Source organism: Nicotiana attenuata, chromosome 10 (genome assembly GCF_001879085.1).
Source record: "Nicotiana attenuata strain UT chromosome 10, NIATTr2, whole genome shotgun sequence".
NCBI classification, from domain to species: domain Eukaryota; kingdom Viridiplantae; phylum Streptophyta; class Magnoliopsida; order Solanales; family Solanaceae; genus Nicotiana; species Nicotiana attenuata.
This window is the reverse complement of record NC_031998.1, coordinates 34,134,222-34,154,445: the sequence shown is the minus strand read 5'-3', so window position 1 is coordinate 34,154,445 and position 20,224 is coordinate 34,134,222. Positions and strand designations below refer to the sequence as shown.

Below are 20,224 nucleotides of genomic sequence, written 5' to 3'. Positions count from 1 at the left end.
GGAAGGTTCGAGATGTATCTTACATGGTGGGCGAGAAGGTTTTGTTGAAGGTTTCGCCTATGAAGGGCGTTATGAGATTTGGAAAGAAAGGAAAGTTGAGTCCACGGTTCATTGGTCCTTTTGAGATACCTAGGAGAGTTGGGGAGGTGGACTACATGCTTGCTTTGCCACACAGCTTGTCGGGAGTCCACCCGGTATTTCATGTTTCTATGCTCCGGAAGTATGTTGGAGACCCGGCCCATGTGTTAGACTTCAGCACGGTTCAGTTAGATGATGACATGACTTATGATGTGGAGCCAGTGGCTATCTTGGGTCGTCAGGTTCGAAAATTGAGATCAAAGGATATAGCTTCGGTGAAGGTGCAGTGGAGAGGTCGGCCCGCGGAGGAGGCTACTTGGGAGATCGAGCGGGAGATGCAGAGCAGATATCCTCACTTGTTTGAGACTCCAGGTATGTTCCTTGACCCGCTCGAGGACGAGCGTTTGTTTTAGTTGGGGAGGATATGACGAACCGGAATTTGACTAGGTAGTTAGGGGGCTCGGATGTGAATTCCGATGATTCGGTTAGCTTCGGGGGATGATTTGTGACGTAGGAGTGTGATCGGAATTGAATTCGGAGGTCCGGTGTAGAATTAGGCTTGAATTGGCGAATGATGAATTTTGGCGAATTCCGGTTGGTAGGTGAGATTTTGATCCGGGGGTCGGAATGGAATTCCGAGAGTTGCAGTAGCTTCGTTAGGTGATTTTGGATGTGCGGGTAAAATTTCAGGTCATTTGGACGTCGTTTGTTTGGGTTTTTGATCGAACGTGAGTTTCGGAAGTTTTTAAGAAACTTAGGCTTGAATCCGGTGTGATTTAATGGTTTTAGCGTTGTTTGACATGTTTTGAGGATTGGAACAAGTTTGAATAAGGTTTTAGGATGGGTTGGTGCTTTTGGTTGAGGTCCCGGGGGCCTCGGGCGTGAATTTGAGTGGTTAAACGAGAGTTTTTGAAGTTGTAGCAGGTCTGCAAATTGCTGTCATCTGGTATTTCCGCTTCTGCGGATATGGACCACAGAAGCGGTTCCGCAGAAGCGGGTATAAGGGCGCAGAAGCGATTTTGGTGCTTGAGTGAAGAGTTTCGCATAAGCGGACCCTTTCGGCATCAGCGGGTCCGCAAGGGCGCGTTTTTAACCGCAGAAGCGGTCTTGGGAGATCCGCAAAAGCGGATAGTGAATCGCAAAAGCGGAAGCTGTGTAATTAATGAAAAACCGCATAAGCGGTCATTTGGCCGCAGAAGCGGTAGCGGGACCGCAGAAGCGAAAAAGGACTGTTGGCAGGAGGTTTAAAGGGGGTTTAATTCATTCGCGAGCTCCACCATTTTTCCTCCATTGTTGAGCGAGCTTGGGAGCTATTGACGCGATTTTTAGAGGATTTTGACGGGGAAGTAATTGGAGGTAAGTCCTATGGTCTAGAATATCATTTATTTGAAGAATCTACTTTTAATTCTTGGAAAAATTGGGAAAAATTGGAAGAACTAGGGCTTATATTTTGGAATGAAAAATTGGGATTTGGAGGGGCATTTGAACTCCGATTTTGATGAATTTGATATGTATGACTCGTGGCGAGACGAGGAATCCGGTGATGTAAATTTCGTAATTTTTCGAGAAGTGGGCCCGGGGCTCGGGTTTTGCCAACTTCGTGATTTTGGTTGCTTTTCGAGTCTTTTCGATTGGGTTACGATTTATTAGCCTATTGTGACGTATCCTTTACGCGCGAGGAGGTCGATTCGAGAGGGAAAGGCTTGGCGAGCTAGGTTATCGGCCGGCTAGAGGTGAGTAATGATTTTAAATGACGTTCTGAGGGTTTGAAAACCCCGGACTTGCACAACTTGGTGCTATGTTGAGATGAGACACGCGTTCCATGACGAGTGCGGGGTCATTTAATATTGGGGACTGTGACTTGGTCCAGTCCGGATGAGATTTTACCGCGTATTAGCAATGACGTGTTGTTTTCACCATGATTTGGGCTTATTGCCATATTTGGGGCTTATTGCCGACTGTTTGAACTCTTTATGAACTATTATCACTGTTTTCCTCACTGCTAGAAATATTATTTGAACTCAGTCCAAGTGATTTACACTGTTTCTTGAACTCAGCCATATTTACTCAACTTGGAGTTTTAAACTGATATTTGAACTATTGTTTGAGCTGAGTATTATTGCTTTACTGTTGCCCGAGGGGCTGTTGACTATTTCTGGACTGATTAAGGCCGAGGGCCTTGTGTGAGGGCATGATGAGTGAGGTGAGGAGGCTTTCAGGCCTCGTATTGATACTGTTCAGGCTTTCAGGCCTTGTTGATAGTGCATTAGGTGCTGCGGAACATGGGTATAGTTGAGACCAATGGGGTCGATTTTGCTGTATTTCACGGGTTCCGCCAAAAGGTGGTGGAGAGATTATATGTTGACCAGACCAGCTGGGTCGCCTGCACTTACTTGGGATCAGTTCTCTCAGTTATTTCTAGAGAAGTTCCTTCCAAACACACTGAGGAAGGATTATCGCAGGCAGTTTGAGCGTCTCCAGCAAGGCAGTATGTCAGTCACTCAGTATGAGACTCGTTTTGTGGATCTAGCCCGTCATGCTCTTCTTCTGCTTCCTATTGAGAGAGAGGGGGTGAGGAGGTTTGCTGATGGACTCACTCACCCTATCATGCTACAGATGGCCAAGGAGACTGCGGGTAGGATTTCTTTTCAGACGGCTGCTAATGTCTCTAGGCGGATCGAGGTGGTTCTTGCACATAAGAGAGGGCAGAGGTCTGATAAGAGGCCTCTCCATTCCGGCGGTTTTAGTGGTGCCTCATCTGGAGGAAGGGGTACTTTTGGTAGGGGCCATCCTCCCAGGCCATTCTAGTCGGTGCTTTAGGCATCCCACAATGACTCAGGGAGTCGTGGTCCTTATGTGCCTTATTCTGGGCAGGCAGCCTACACTACGCCATCAGCTCCTATCAGTGCGCCTCCGATTCAGATTTATCACCATGGTTATCCGGACCGTTCGGGTCAGCCTCGGGTTCAGCAGCCACAACAGCAAGATGGATGTTTCGAGTGTGGTGGTTTGGGCATATCAGGAGGAACTGTCCGAGATTATTAGGCGGCACACCACAGTAGAGTTCTCGTGCCGTGGTTCCGGTACCGGTTTCACCACCGCCCGCTCAGCCAGCTAGAGGTAGTGGTCAGGCAGCCAGAGGTCCGTTTGAGGTGGAGGTCAGACCGTAAGAGGTGGAGGTCAGACCGATAGAGGTGGAGGCTAGCCAGCTAGAGGCCTTCCTAGAGATGTAGTTCAGAGTGGTGGGGCCCAACCCCGATGTTATGCTTTTCCAGCCAGGCCTGAGGCTGAGTCATCTAATGTTGTTATGACAGGTATTGTTTCAATTTGCCATAGGGATGCTTCAGTTCTATTTGATCCGGGCTCTACTTATTCCTACGTGTCATCCTATTTTGCTTCATATCTAGTTGTGCCCCTTGATTCTTTGAGTGCTCCTGTGTATGTGTCCACACCCGTGGGAGATTCTATTGTTGTAGATCGTGTCTATCGTTCGTTTGTGGTTACTATTGGGAGTCTCGAGACTAGCGTAGATCTCCTACTTCTCGATATGGTAGATTTTGATATCATCTTGGGTATGGATTGGCTATCACCTTATCATGCTATATTCGATTGTCACGCCAAGACGATGACCTTATCCTTTCCAGGGTTGCCTCGATTAGAGTGGAGGGGGATCCTGGTCATTCTACCACCAGGGTTTTCTCTTATGTGAAGGCTCGACATATGGTCAAGAAGGGGTGTCTAGCTTATTTGGCTTATGTCCGCGATTCTAGTGCGGAGGTTCCTTGCATGGATTCAATACCAGTTGTTCGTGAGTTTCCAAAGGTGTTTCCTGCAGATTTGCCGAGGATGCCACCCGACAGAGATGTTGACTTCTGTATTGGTTTGGCTCCGGGCACTCGCCCCATTTCTATAACGCCATACCGTATGACCCCGCCAGAGTTGAAAGAATTGAAGGAGCAGTTGCAAAATTTTCTTGATAAGGGCTTTATTAGACCTAGTGTCTCGCCCTGGGGTGCACCTATGCTAAGAAGAAGGATGGATCGATGAGGATGTTCATAGATTATCGGCAGTTGAACAAAGTCACCATCAAGAACAAGTATTGATTGCCGAGGATTGATGACTTATTTGATTAGTGTCGTGCCCCCTTTTTCCTCGCGGAGTCCCGGTTTGGACATTCTTTTGGACAACTTATTTCCTTTTGGGAATTGGGTATGGAATTTGAAGAGTCGCCACCTAACGGATTTAAGGTGCGTTAGGGAACCTAAAGCAAATAACTCATAAACCGGATTGCATAATCAGAGATTGGGTAAGGGCTCGAAATAACCTTGAGGGGAAGGTGTTAGGCACCCCTCGAGGTCCACAACGGTGGGTCCTGGCCAAACTCGAATTAGGTGAATTAGTCTTATAAGAAAACAAAGCAATTTAGACAAATAGATATTACGTTTAAAACAAGGAGTAAAAGGGGTCCTAGGTTTTTTTAGCCTATAGGATCACTTCTGTGCAATACTTGGTAATCGTCCCCAAGTTCGGGTGCTACACATAGCATTAGCGCACAGGTCATCATATCCTTCACTACCCGATTACCCTCCCCTTAATTATTATTACCTAAGCGCTCTAATAGTATCCAGTACGTGCCTTATGCGCGCATTACCCATCCCATGCCTGTGGCCCTGGAGGTGTTTAGGACCTCTATTTAAGGAAGTTCTAGACTCGCCTATGTTATTTAAAAAGGAGAAAACTAAGCGACAAACAAAAGTCAGCTAGGACTATCACATAAAGATGCAATTAAAGGCTCATATTTACCTCCACAAATAGACAAACAATTGCACGCCTCAAATAAATAATTTTTAAACGATTTAAAAGTCCTATAGCAGGATATCTAGATAAGCACAACATATGCAGTAGTTTTATCAAAGAGGGGCAGTAAATAATTTTATTACTTCCTGAATCTGGGCAGTTTCAAGCAGCAGGAAAATAGCAGTTTTAAAACCCAGAACTCAATCAACCTACAAGATTGCCTAAATGATAACCGGATAGGATTTTTATAAACCGAGTGTCTAAGCTGTAAACTGATTACTGATTTTAGCGGCTGATTTTATCTTAAACCCTGTAGGCATGATTTCTAAGTGCAGAAGCTGATTCAAAAACCTTATAGGCATGGCATCTAAATGCAGAAATGATTTCAATCTTATTGGCATAGTTTCTAGAATGCAGAACTGATTTTACAACCTTTAGACATGGTATCTAAATGTAGGAACTGATTTAAAACCTTATAGGCATGGTATCTAAATGCAGGAACTGATTTAAAACCTTATAGACATGGAATCTAAATGCAGGAACTGATTTAAACCCTTATAGGCATGGTATCTAAATGCAGGAACTGATTTAAAACCTTATAGGCATGGTATCTAAATGTAGGAACTAATTTTAACACTTATTTGCATGAATGACTAAGTGTCAAGACTGATTTCTATATGTGTTTCCTATAGGCATAATTTCTAGGCGAGTAAAGCATCAATCAATTGCCAAGCAGACTTAACAAGGAAAATTCCTAAAAACATGATTTCTAATGCACACACAAAGGTTTTGAAGACATGATTATCGATGCAAAATTGAGAAACGACTTAGAAGAGGGTTTTCTAATGATGTGAAGGATGAAAATTCAGGATTTAAAGAATTAGATGAGTCCTATAGGCATGGTTTTTGATGCACATAAGTAAACAAACATCGCAACAACCTATAATCATGATTTCTACCCGTTCCCAACAAAATATATATAAGAATCCCTCCCAATTTTACTAATAACCCCAATATCTATTTACAAGGAATTATTATTACAAACCAAATATAAATGAATTACAGAATGAAACTGCTATACTATAGGGAGCCTGAATAGGCCCAAAAGTAATCCTGGAAGCCAGGCCTTCAACCAAGTCTGAAACATGCCAATATTCTCATAGTACACCCAATGGTCTTCTGGTGTATCAAAGTTCCCAAGGGCCTCAGGCACCCCGGGCAATGCTCACACCAGAAAACTTTTAAAGAAACATTTTGTGAGCAAGTTTTGGAAAGCCAGCCCCAGTGTGTCAGAGTTCAGAGGAGTCTCATGGACTCCTAGGCAGTGCTCACACTGGAGGGGCAGGACCCTAGATGTTCTAAGAGTAGGAGTTGAAAATAGGAGGCAGTTTTAAGAAAACAGTTTGGATTTTCTGGGGTAAATAGGAACAAACATAGTCATTTCAACACTTGGAATTCAAACAAAGATTCCAGCAATCAAGCAGTAGACAGAAACCGAATTACAATCACTTCAAGAAAAGTTTCACATTGCCTAGATTCAACTTAGTTCATTAATTACTACTAGATGGGCATGTGGACATGTATTAAACAAAGACATCAAGCTGAGATCATATTATCATTCAGACAGACATGCAGAAAGGTAGTAGGAGTTGGAGGCGGAGAAATCATGAACAAATCAGGTGCCTGCTAGGGGGTGAACACTTAAAACTGGACAGAAAAGCATGCTAGTTGAGAAACAAGTAGACATAGGTCTAATTTACAGGGGAGCAAACGTGTAGACATGCTGAAAATAGGAAACACATAGGTCTAATTGAACAGAAGTAGACATGCTGATTAGGATCAATAAACATGAAGCATATGGATCTAATTAGATAGAAGTAGGCATGTTAATAACAGGGAGCGCACAGATTTAATCACATAGAAGTAGACAAGCTGAAGACAGGGAGCATACAGAGTTAATTACACAGGAGTAGTCATGCTGAAAACAGAAAACACACAGGTTTAATCGCATAAGAGTGGACATACCGAAAAACAGGAAGCACACAGGTTTAACTACATAGAAGTTTGAATGATAGCAGAAGTGGAGACATACCAGTTAAGAGATAGCAAATAGGAAGTTGAAAAGTGTGTAGGATCCAATGGTCTAGCCTTGGCTTTCAGCTGGCTAGACAATGTAGCAAACACAAGTAATAGAAAGGTTAATGAGAGCAAGAGCTTGTGTCTGTGTGTGTGTTTCTTTCTGAGTGTTCGTGTAAGTGTCTGTCCGTTGAAAATCAGAACAAGAAGGTTTTTATAGCATGCAATAGGGTAGGTCACACAAGGTAATGAATCAATCACATATACATAAGGTATGAAAATCAATTAGCAATCAGTCAGGGATCAATTAAGAGGACAGAATCAAATAAGTACCACTTAATTTAAGGGAAAATCTCATCCAGAATCAATCTGTGATTAAGAGCAAGGTTAATAAGGTAAGAAATAATTTCCAGAATCAATTAGGAATCAGGACACACAATCAAGCCAAATATACGAATACATAAATAGGGTAAAGTCAAGTAAAGCTTAAATAAGGAAATATGGCTACTAAATTCAAACCCTAATTCAGGTAAGTAAATCAATTAACAACTTAATTGCCAGAGTTAAAGGTAACGGGCAAAAGACAACAGGATAAATAGTTAGAGAATCAGAACCCTAGAATATGTCAAAGGCATATAGATGAAACTCAAAAGAATCGGTCGAAATAGTAAAGAGGAAAACCATAGTTGAAAGCATTTGAATGTCTAAGCATTTTTACAGAAAACCCGTTAGTGATCAAAACCCTAGGGTGAAGAAAATAGTCATGAGAATCTGTCGAACAAACAAAGAAATTAGGGTTACACACTTGAAAAAATTAGTATTTTTCAGAAACATAAAGGGGTGAAACCCTAGTTTTAGAGAAGACAAAAAAATTGGTTAATAATAAGAAAGACAGAAAGTTTTTAAGAGAAATAACAAAATAAGCTTAAAACTATCTCAGATCTACAAGCATCTGAACGGATTCGAGCAGCAAGAGACAAGGGTTTTAAGAGAATGGTCGAGATGAAAGAAAATCTAGTTTGGAACCAGAGATTTGAGCCATAAACACGATGATAACAGTACTCACAAACGGAGATGACCGTAGGTAGATTCACAAACGATTTCGAACAAATCTGAGTTGAATCTCTTCGAGATTCTTTCATAAATCAACGTAATCGAACAACCAGAAGAGGTGAGAGGCTAGATAAGGTAGTGAATCAACAGATGACCCCATATCTGGTCAAGAACCGAAGGGGTTTGGGGAAGTTTGGAGTGACGGCGCCCTTAGGATTTGAGAGTGTCTCAGAGAGAAGAGAGGAAGAGGGATTCAAGGGCAGCGGATAACATACTGGACCGTTGATCTCTGAGATCAACGGCTAGGATTTGATCTGGGTCGGGCGGGTTTAAAGAAATGGGTTATGGGTTAGTTTAATTGGGCTGGGGCAGATTGTTCAATTTGAATTGGGATGGGGGTCCGAATTTAGGCATAATTAAAGGGGCTATTTGTTAAATACACAATTTATTAATAAAATAATTTGTAAAAATAGCTAATTAAATGATAAAAATAATTTTTATGCATGAAGGTGATTTAAAATAATAACTTAACATTATAAAAATATAAAAAATTATTTTTTGTATAGATAATGTAGTTATGCATATGTATGGGCTATTATTGCAAAATATGTCATTATAGTCTTACAATGCAAATGTAATTGTAAAAATACAATTAAAATATTTGAACACTTATATGAGCATAAATGATGAATTTAGATGATTAAATTATTGTAAAGTAATATGAATGATAATAATTGAATATTTATATAATTAAAAATGCAGAAATAAATTGATTTAAGGTCTTTAAAAATTATAGAAAAATTGTAAAAATACTTGTGCATGTTTGAAAATACATGTACAATATTTTGAAAGTATGTATACACATTTTAAAATATATGAGAGAAAAATTGGGTATCAACAATTAGCTTCAGGGTGCCAAGGAGTTCTCGAAGATTGATTTGAGGTCTAGCTACCATCAGTTGAAGATTAGGGCATCCGATGTCCCTATGACAACTTTCCGGACTCGATATGGGCATTATGAGTTTCTAGTGATGTCATTTGGGCTGACGAATGCCCCAACAACATTTATGGATTTGATGAACTGGGTGTTCAAGCCCTATTTGGATTCCTTTGTTATTGTGTTTATTGATGATATCTTGATCTACTCCCGCAGTCGAGAGGAGCACGAGAAGCATCTTCGGATTGTACTTCATACTTTGAGAGACAGCCCGTTATATGCAAAGTTTTCAAAGTGCGAGTTTTGGTTGGAATCGGTCGCTTTCTTGGGGAACTTAGTATCGGAAAAAGGCATTCAGGTAGATCCTAAGAAGATTGAGGCAGCTTAGAATTGGACTAGACCTACTTTAGCTATAGAGATCCGGAGTTTCCTAGGTTTGGCGGGTTATTACCGTCGGTTTGTGGAGGGGTTTTCATCTATAGCAGCCCCGTTGACCAGGTTGACCCAGAAGGGTGCCCCGTTCAGATGGTCAGACGAGTGTGAAGCAAGCTTTCAGAAGCTCAAGACTGCTTTGACTACGCGCCAGTGTTGGTGTTGCCCACAGGTTCAGGATTTTATACGGTGTATTGTGATGCATCTCGTGTGGGGCTCGTTGTAGTATTGATGCAGGATGGCAAGGTGATTGCATATGTGTCGCGGCAGTTAAAGGTTCATGAGAAGAATGACCCTGTTCACGACCTAGAGTTGGAAACCATTGTTCATGCGCTGAAGATTTAGAGGCATTATCTTTACGGCGTGTCGTGCGAGGTTTTCAAAGGACCATCGGAGTTTACAGTATTTGTTCAAACAAAAGGATCTCAATTTGAGGCTGAGGAGGTGGTTGGAGCTATTGAAAGACTATGATATCACCATTGTGTATCCCCCCGGGAAGGCCAATGTGGTGGTCGATGCCTTGAGTAGAAAGGCAGTGAGTATGGGTAGCCGTGTGTACATTCCAGTCGGTGAGAGACCGCTTGCATTAGATGTTTAAGCTTTGGTCAATCAGTTCGTAAGGTTGGATGTTTCAGAGCCCAGTCGTGTTCTAGCTTGTACAGTCGCTCAGTCTTCCTTGTTTGAGAGCATCAGGGAGCGGCAGTATGGTGGCCATCATTTGCTTGTCCTTAGGGACACGGTGCGGCACGGTGGTCCCAACCAGGTTATTATTGGATATTATGGGGTTTTGAGGATGCATGGTCGTATTTGTGTGCCTAATGTAGATGGGCTTCCTGATTTGATTCTTGAGGAGGCCCATAGTTCCCGGTCTTATATTCATCCGGGTGCTGCAAAGATGTATCAGGACTTGCGGCAGCATTATTGGTGGAGAAGGATAAAGAAGGATATAGTTGCATATGTAGCTTGATATCTGAGCTGTCAGCAAGTAAAGTGTGAGCATCAGAGACCTGGTGGTTTGCTTAAGAAGTTAGAGATTCTTGAGTGGAAGTAGGAGTGTATCACTATGGATTTTGTTGTTGGACTCCCACGGACTCAGAGGAAGTTCGATACGGTATGGGTTACTGTGGACAGGCTGACCAAGTCAGCGCATTTTATTCCTGTGGCATTTACCTATTCTTTAGAGCGGTTGGCTGAGATTTACATCTGCGAGATCGTCCGTCTTCACGGTGTGCCCGTGTCTATCATTTCTGATCGAGGTACGCAGATCACCTCCCACTTTTAGAGGGCAGTACATCGTGAGTTGGGCACGCAGGTTGAGTTGAGCATAGCATTTCATCCTCAGATGGACGGACAGTCCGAGCACACTATTCAGATATTGGAGGATATGCTCCGTGCTTGTGTTATAGACTTCGGGGATTCTTGGGACCGGTTCTTGCCACTTGAGGAGTTTGCCTACAACAACAGCTACCAGTCGAGTATTTAGACGGCCCCCTATGAGGCATTATACGGGAGGCGGTGTCGTTCGCCAGTTAGATAGTTCGAGTCAGGGGAGGCTTGGTTGTTGGTTACAGAAATGGTACAGGATGCCTTGGATAAGGTCAAGATTATTCAGGATCGACTTCGCACAGCTCAGTCTAGGCAGAAGAGTTATGCCGACCGTCGAGTTTGTGATGTTGCATTCATGGTCGGAGAAAGGGTATTACTCGGGGTTTCACCCATGAAAGGTGTGATGAGGTTTGGGAAGAAGGGCAAGTTGAGTCCTAGGTATATCAAACTCTTTGAAATTCTTCAGAGAGAGGGTGAGGTGGCCTACAAGCTCGCATTGCCACCTAGTTTGTCAGGAGTTCATCCGGTGTTCCATGTGTCCATGCTCTAAAAGTATCACGGTATCCGTCCCATGTATTAGATTTCAGCTCAGTCCAGTTGGACAAGGATTTGACTTATGAGGAGGAGACAGTGGCTATTCTACCCCGGCAGGTTTGACAGTTGAGGTCCAAGAGTTATCCTTCAGTTCGAGTGTAGTGGAGAGGTCAGCCGGTCGAGGCAGCTACTTGGGAGTCTGAGGCGGACATGCGGAGTAGATATCCACACTTTTTCACCAGTTTAGGTACTTTTCTATGTCCGTTCGAGGATGAACGGTTGTTTTAGAGGTGGAGAATTCGATGACCCGATAGGTCATCTAGAGTTTTAAACCTTAATGCTATATTTCTAAGCCTCCAATAGCTTCTTTTAGCCTTCCTCGATATGTGTTCACAGTCCGGGTCTTTTTCTGGAAGTCTTTTATATTAAAATTTGATAAAGTATGAAATTATGCCTTAAAAATCCATTGAGTTGACTTCGGTCAATATTTTGAGCAAACGGACCTGGATCCGTGTTTTGACGGTCCCGATGGGTTCGTATCGTGATTTGGGACCTGGCGGTATGCTCGAAATCAAATTCGGAGGTCCCTAGCTCGAGTTATCACTTTTTGTCGAATACCAGGTTCGTATTTTGGTTTCGGAACTCGGTATAGGTCCATTACTATATTTATGACTTGCCTGCCAAATTTGGTGAGATACGGGGTTGGTTTGACATGATTCGGACGTCCGGTTGTTGAAATAGAAATTCTAAAGTTTCATTGAAATTTCATTTGATTTGGTGTTCGATTCGTAGTTCTAGGTGTTATTTTGGTATTTTAACCACGCGAGCGAGTTCGTATTATGTTTTTGAACTTGTGTGCATATTTGGTTTTGAGCACCGAGGGCTCGGGTGAGTTTCGGATAGCCCACTGACCTTTTAATTCTTTAAAAAATCTGGTTTTGGACTTCTACTGGTTTTTGGTGTTTTCTTCTTCGCAATCGCGACTCTCGCGATCGTGGAGAGTGAACTGGGCTGGGGCAGAAATTCCTTCATCGCGAATGCGATAGCTGGGTCGCGACGCGGAGCAATGGGGGCATTACCCTTCGCGAACGCGGCCAGCTTCACGCGAACGCGATGAAACACTTGACACCAGTGATTAAAACAGTCTAAAAAACGGGATTTTGTTTATTCTTTCAAATTTTCAAACCTAGAAAACCTTAGAGGCGATTTTTTCAAGAGCTCTTCTTCCCCAATTCGTTGGTAAGTGATTCTAACCTACTTTCTTTCATTTACCTATTACATTTTATTTCAACCTAAAATCTTGGATTTTCATGGTAGAAATTGGGGATTTGGGTAGAATTATAAATTTTTGTAAAATTGAAATTTCGACCTCAAATTGGGGTCGGATTTCGAAACAAATTACATAATCGGGCTCGAGGGTGAATGGATAATCGGGTATTGGTCCGAATTTCGGGTTTGGACCAAGCGGGCCCGGTAGTTGACTTTTGTTGACTTTTTCAATAATGATCTAATTGAACCTTTTTCATTGGTGGGTAGTTCCTAATGCTTATTTTGGATCATTTGGTTGATAATTTGCTAGATATGGTTGGCTCGGAGACTTGTTCGAAAGGCAAAGTCGTGGTTGAGCTTTGAGTTGATTTTTTGAGCGAGGTAAGTGTTGAGTTTAACCTTGATTCGAGGGAACTAGGAACCCTCGGACTATGTGCTATGTGAATTTCATGTGTTGCGGCGTATATGCGTGGTGACGAGTGCTTATACGCCGCCAAATTAATTGTTTCCTTGATTTTCCGCTTTTTCTTAATATTTCTTTCCACGTCTTTACTGTTGTGTGCTTTAAATTCCTTCCATGATTTATTTTCTACTTGTTAATCATTGTTCCTCGTGTTAAAAATATTAGACATTTTCATACTTTCATGACTCGATGCTATTTGCCTTAATTGACTTACTTGCACCTTTTAATTGTCATTTACTAGACTTGTCTTGCCGTGCAATATTACATATGTAAATTCCCAAGTTGGTACGAGGTTTCCTTTCTAATTCCGCTTCATATGCATCAATTGTAGAGATTCTTGTGATTTGAGTTATTGATTTGTTTGTGCTCATTGAATATTTGGTACTGATATGGTAGGATCGAGTTGCACGCTGCAACAGGTGAAATAAGGGTGGATTGACATGGTGAAATAAGGGTAAATTTGTACTTATATGGTAGGATCAGCTTTCACGCCGCAACAGGTGGAATAAGGGTGAATTGTGATACTGATTTGGTTATATGGTGGGATCGGGTTGCGTGCCGCAACATATATTTATTTATGATTATTGATATTATTACGGTGGAATAAGGGAGGACTGTATTGTACGTTAGGATCGGGTTGCACGCCGCAACAATCTATGTGTTTCTATTTCCTTGAGCTGCGTTAGTTTTCGGTATTTGCCATATGAAATTCTAAGGATCGGTAAGTCTGATTCGTTACTGGTTTTTCTTCGAGGATTTAGCTATTATCTTCAGTTAACTGCTTTATTTTGTTCTGTATTTTCCTTTCTGTTTTTATTTTATACTGCGTACAGGTTGTAGTGTAAGTGACCTGCCTTAGCCTCGTCACTACTTCGTCGAGGTTAGGCTCGGCACTTACAGAGTACATGGGGTCAGTTGTACTCATACTACACTCTGCACTTCTTGTGCAGATTTTGGAGTCGGTCCAACCGGCGGTTATTAGCGTGCTCGGGTTGGCTAGTGTTGGTTCCCCAAGTACACGCAAGTATACGTGGCCGTCAAGTAATAAAGTGACTCGAAAGTGGATGTAGAACCCACAGAGACTTAGATCAACCGTTAACTAAGCAAGCTAAAATCAATTAACTGTCCAAGATAATCGAGGGTAATGTTTTTCTATTGAACTACTATTGCGGAAATTAAACAAGTAACAACTAAGTTATCAAGAATGCAAATGTGTATGATGAGATTTTAATTCAGAGGAGATGAAGATTCCGGAGTTGTAGTTGGTTTATCAATCCTATTAAGCTCAATAATCACACTTATTATTCTAGATTATCTATGGTTGCTAATTAACCGGATCGCATGTTCCCACAATACTACTCACCTGTCCACAATATATCAATCATATATTCCTATGGTATTGTCTATCATGAACGTATATAATACGGTATTTAACTAAGCAAGACCGTTAGGTATATTCCTATCCTAAGCGCGAAATTTTTTCCCGAGCCACGGATTCAGAAACAAGCTCTTTTTAATTCTACTCTAATCTAAACACGGCTTTCCTAAGCATAGCATAGATAGTACGGTGAATTGGTAGCTACAACAATTCACAATTTAAAACTAGAATTACAGAAACAACCACAAGATGATAATCCGTATTAACGAAGATGTAACTAATAAATGTTAATAATCATGTCAACCACAACCCTAGAAACTAGAGTGCTTAGCCACTCATGTTCGTAGTAACAATTTTCCAAGTATTTTGCATAAACAAATTACAAAGAAAAGATGAAGGAATAAAGAACTCGATGATTTTCTCCTCCAAAGAATGTTCCTAACGTCTTCTCTCCTTCCATAATAGTCTCCTTAGGTCTAAGGTGTGTCAAAATTCCTCCAAATAATATTTTTATATATATTTATACTAAGTAGGATCGGGCCTAGACGAAAACACATTTCCATGCGCGAAATAGGATTCCAGTTGTGTAAAAATTGCACAGGCGCGCCACATGGGGTGACGCGCCATGCGGGGCAGTAGTGAGGATCTTCAAAGACCTTGCAAATTCACAACAACATCAATTTACACAGTCGCGGCGCGCCACGCGCCGCCCCACACGCCGCGGTAGTGTGTTTTTCTTAGAGTACAGATTTTTCTTAACTTTTTGATATCCAGACGTGGTTCTCGACCCCCCGAACGTGATCCCGGCTTAATCCCTTGGTCTTTTACTCATACTTCAAAGCTCCAAATAGCTCGAATTCGTTCCATAACATCTACATAGCTCGGAATCACTCCTACAAGGCATAAAACACGCAATTAGTACAAAACACTAGCGATTAAAGCTCAAACTCAATTAAAGTGTAGTAAATAAGAGTGTGATAAACGACTAAAATATGTAATTATAGCCTACCATCAGCTAGCTTGCGGAGACTTGAGGTACAGTTGCTCAGCGTCCGCAGCTCCTAAAGTCCCCTTTCCTTTTTATTAGCTGTGTATTTTCCCTCAGCAGCTTTATGTTTTATTCAGACCTATAGTTGTACTATTCTAGTAGCTCGTGCACTTGTGACACCGGGTCCAGGTTTGTATCAGATATTTTTGTTGCTATGGCTTCCGCACTTTACTTTAGATTATCACAGTTACTTCAGTTTCTTCCTTATCATTTAATTTGAACTGTTGAAAATGGACAAATTGTTCTAACGATGGCTTACCTAGCAAGTGAAATGTTAGGCGCCATCACGGTCCCAAATGTGGGAATTCCGGGTCGTGACATTCACGTAGGGTTCGAGGAAGGGCAACACCTTAAGGGAGTGCGATATAGGTAGCCTACTCTCATACAAGCATCAGTGACTGATTCTACGGCTCGAACGTGTGATATCTAGATCACACAGAGATAACTTTACAGATGTTCTAAAACTCCCCTTCAAATAACTATTAAAAGGAATCAAATATATATTAGCGAAGCTAAAAGATTAAATTTTAACATATATGAATTTTTTGAACAGGTTAAAACATTTTCCAAAAATTTGATGAAGTCGTCCGAATCAATTGTCCCTATATTTCTCTTACCTATTAATTTAAGGATAGCAATTTCCCTTACCTTTTAATTTACTACAAGTTGACAACAAGAGCAATTAATAACAAACAAATAAATAAATAAATAAATAGATAAGTAAATGACAACGTGCACCCAGAAAGTAAAAGTTGTCGTATTAATTGTATATTATAAGATACTTCAATGGATATTTTAAAACGACTACATTATAGGTAGACCTCATTGAATTTTATAATCGAATTAAATTAATTTTTAAAAGTGACTATGTTTCTATCTAATGAAAGAAGATCTATCTGTATTTAGAGGGTTGACTAACTATGAACGCACATCTGTATGGACGGTTGGCTATGTAGTCATCTGAAAAACATAAAGCTAACAGTTACCGGCAGAGTCATGATTTGAAATTTATAGGTTCTGAATTTGCCAACAATTTATAACTTGTCTTACAGTTGCTTGGATGGTTGTTACCCATTGTATTATGTCGTATTATTACTTTAAATATGATGTTTGTTTTTATTGTTACTTAAATTTTATCGTATCGCATCGTTCAATCCGTCGTAACGTAATGACGAAATGCGTCACTTTATGTAACAACCGATTTGGTGTGTTACATCGTTACCTTGTCTTTTTCTCTCATCTTGCACCCTTCATTATTAGTATTAAATAATTTTATTTTATCATTTACCCTACCTTTTTATATAATAATTTTACCCCGTATCATAATTTTTCTTTATAATATCGCAAGTTTATTCTTTATATTGCTGGTGAATGATATCATGAAACAACGGCAAATGATACATTCTGTCCAAATATTGTATTCATCAAACGACACAGTACAGTATAAATACAATACAATACGATACATTATATGTAATACCATCTAAATAAGTTGTTAGTTACCGAGTTCGTAATTAGATATTTACCATATTTAATGTATTTACTAATATAAATACAAGATCTAAGCAAGAGTTATTAAGTTCAATAATGCTCCTTAATATTGCACCTTTTCTCCTTTCTTTTCTTCAAAGATATTTTGGTTATTCGAGTAGGAATAGATTCGTAGATAATTGAGGAGATATAAAAGAATGGAATATTCCCATGATATTGAAACCTGCACCAGAGAGTGGCAGACAACACCAAAATTGCTTTAGTCTTAGTAGGAGTTTGGACTTAAGAATTGTAAATTTCAAAACTGTAAAAAATAAAATTTAAGTGAAAATGGTATTTGAAAATTAGAGTTGTATTTGGACATGAATATAAATTTGGGTTGTTTTTTAAGCTTTGTGAGTGAAAATTTTAAAAAACAGTTTTTTGGAGTTTTTCAATTTTCGAAAATTTCTAAAATGCATCTTCAAGTGAAAATGGTATTTGAAATTTAGAGTTGTGTTAGGACATGAATATAAATTTGGGTTGTTTTTGAAGCTTTGTGAGTGAAAATTTTAAAAAATAGTTTTTTGGAGTTTTTCAATTTTCGAAAATTTCTAAAATGCATCTTCAAGTGAAAATTGAAAATTTTATGAACATAACGCTGATTTCGAAAAAAGTAAAATTTTAAAAAAAAAAAAAGGAAAAATTTCTTCTGTCCAAACTTACTTTCTTGTGATTTTCCCTTTCCCTATTTAGGCTGATTGAACCCAACAATATGCTTTAGTTAGTTGACTATTAATCAAAAGAACCAAAGAAAGAAAAAAGAAAAAGAAACCATCCAATAATAATTGTTGACAGATAGGAATATGAACATTAACCATTGGTATTTCCAGGAAAAAGTCCTTAAGAATGACAAAAAGTACTCCAAATAGCCAAAAACCTACTTCTCCATCATGAAACAATCAAAAAAATTGTTGAAAACAAACAGAAAATTCAAAATTGACCATTAAAAAGGGCAGCTCGGTGCACTAAGCTCTCGTTATACGCGTATCCGGGGGAATTGCGGATCACAAGAGTTTATTGTACGCAGCTTTACACTGCATTTCTGCAAGAGACTGTTTTCGCGGCTTGAATCCGTGATCTCCTGGTCATATGACAGCAACTTTACCAATTACGCCAAGGCTCCCCTTTTCAAAATTGACCATTGTTACCAGCAAAAAACAAGTCCATTACAACAGGAAAATCAAAGTAAAAATGACAAAACAAATAATGTAAGTCCAAAAACCCCAAAACCATAACTCATTCTTTGTGCACCAGATCTACCTGTATCATCAACTTCAATCTTATTTTCCACAAAATAATTATGTCTCTTAGTATACCAAAATGTAATCTTGTACCTTATTCTGCTACTCACATCGACTCGAAAAATCGCCTTAGATCCATTTGTAACAGCTTTAAGTGCAGCATTCCATGGCATATTATGAGTTTCAATCATCCCACTTTTAAATAGTTCTTTATCTTTCCCTTGTTTAAATCCATCAACTGTAAAATTACCAATAGGGTAACTTGTATTTGTACCATAGTAAAACTTAAGTGTAATATCATCGTAACGAACAGCTTTGTCCTTCATTTCATTCTTCAGATTGAGTTGAAATGATAGATTGTTGTTGCGTCTTGTCGCGTTGTTGTTGTTGTTGGAGTTGACTGATTTGTCAAGACCTGGCACGTAAAAATCATTGATGGAACATTTAGGTTTCGTGGTACGAAAACTTAACCAGAGAACCAGAGCTACAATGCCTAAACTCACTATTAATTTCACACAATGACAAACACATGAGTCTGACGACATGTTTTGAAGTCAGAGACGAATTCAAAATTTAAACTCGTCGCACGATTTTCCTTCCGGCCAATTGGTAGTGGTGGAGAAATGCTACTGTTGTTTCTCAAGAATTAAAAAAAAAATGGGAAAAAATAGATGAAAAAGAGATTGGAAATGAGAGAATGGAGGAGGATGTGAACAATTTTTTTTTTTTGTTGAGAATTGTGTATTTTTGGGGTTTAGTAGATGGTTTTTTAAAGACAAAGGTTCTTAACAAGTCATGGGTTTTTATGCTTATTTAAAGAAGACTTGGGTCAATGACTAGCTCTTAGAATTTGGGCCTTATATGTTAGATATTTTCTACTTTGCCCTTAACGAGTTAGATAGTGGTTGCAGTGAAATTTCGTGGAACAATTCAACAATGAACGGCCCGTTTGGCCATGAGTTTTGCCAAAATAAATTTGAAATTTAATTTCAAAACTCATGTTTGGCCATAAATTTTGCTCATATTTTGGCCAAATCCCAAATCTCAAATTTCAAATCCCAAAATCAGCTATTGAACTCATTTTGGGCTAAAATCCCAAAACTTGGGAATTATATACATGTTTTTCCAAAATAAAGATGGAAAATATGTTTTGAAAACGTAGGTCCAAACACATTTTCATCTTCAAACCAAACTTCACCCAAATCAGATTTTCAAAATAAATTTGGGATCTATGGCCAAACGCTAGCGAAGTAGTTTCCATATCTAAAAATGAAAAAGACACCATCAAAGGATGTGGTGCAGCGAACGGGGCTACTCTTTCCTTAACTAGAGGCCTCGGGTTCGAGCCATAGGTATAAAAAAATCTTTGGTAGGGAGCGCTTCCCCTCGAATGGGACCCTACGCAACGCGAATCGGAATATAGTCGGGCTCCAATGCGAATATCGAATACCGGATGAGAAAAAAAAAAGACAATACAAAAGTAGGTCTTCATAATAAAAACTCCAAACACACATGTGCTCAAAAAAAAACTTAACCAAATTAAAGATTTAGACGGTTATATGATTTGGAAGTAAGCGCAGAATGTTTAATTTTTTCGTGCACACAAGACAATAAAAATTTCTGCATGATGTGTGAAAAAGAAACTAATTAAAGAGGGGAAAAAACAAGAGATCTAGAATACAAAGACAAAATAAGTATTTAAACTTGATCTGTACAAGGTTCTTAGTTCTTTAGAATTATGCATTCATAATTTAAAATTTACAACTAATAGTTTTGGAAAATTTTCATGTATATATTTATGATGAATCTCTCGCTATCCATCAGGAACCAAGGGGTAAAGCCATACTTCGCAAGTGATTAGCTGATTGTAAATAGCTGATAAGCTTAAAGTGTTGAAAAATAGTTTTAAATACTGAAACTGATTTTTAAAATAAGCATTTACGTGTTTGGATAGACGTGTTGAAACTGATAATAAGCAGTCAACGTGTTTGATAGAAAAGTGCTGATAAGTTGTTCTTTTATTAAAATAACTAAAATATCCTTAAGAACTTTACAAAAT

At 39.7% G+C, this 20,224-nt stretch overlaps 1 protein-coding gene across 1 annotated transcript; it reads right to left on the bottom strand.

The window, feature by feature from the left end:
* On the bottom strand, positions 17,699-18,945 carry LOC109233902 (protein NDR1-like). The gene has a single exon (XM_019399753.1). The coding sequence runs from the start codon at positions 18,708-18,710 to the stop codon at positions 18,105-18,107; it is 606 nt and encodes a 201-aa protein (XP_019255298.1). The 5' UTR covers positions 18,711-18,945; the 3' UTR covers positions 17,699-18,104.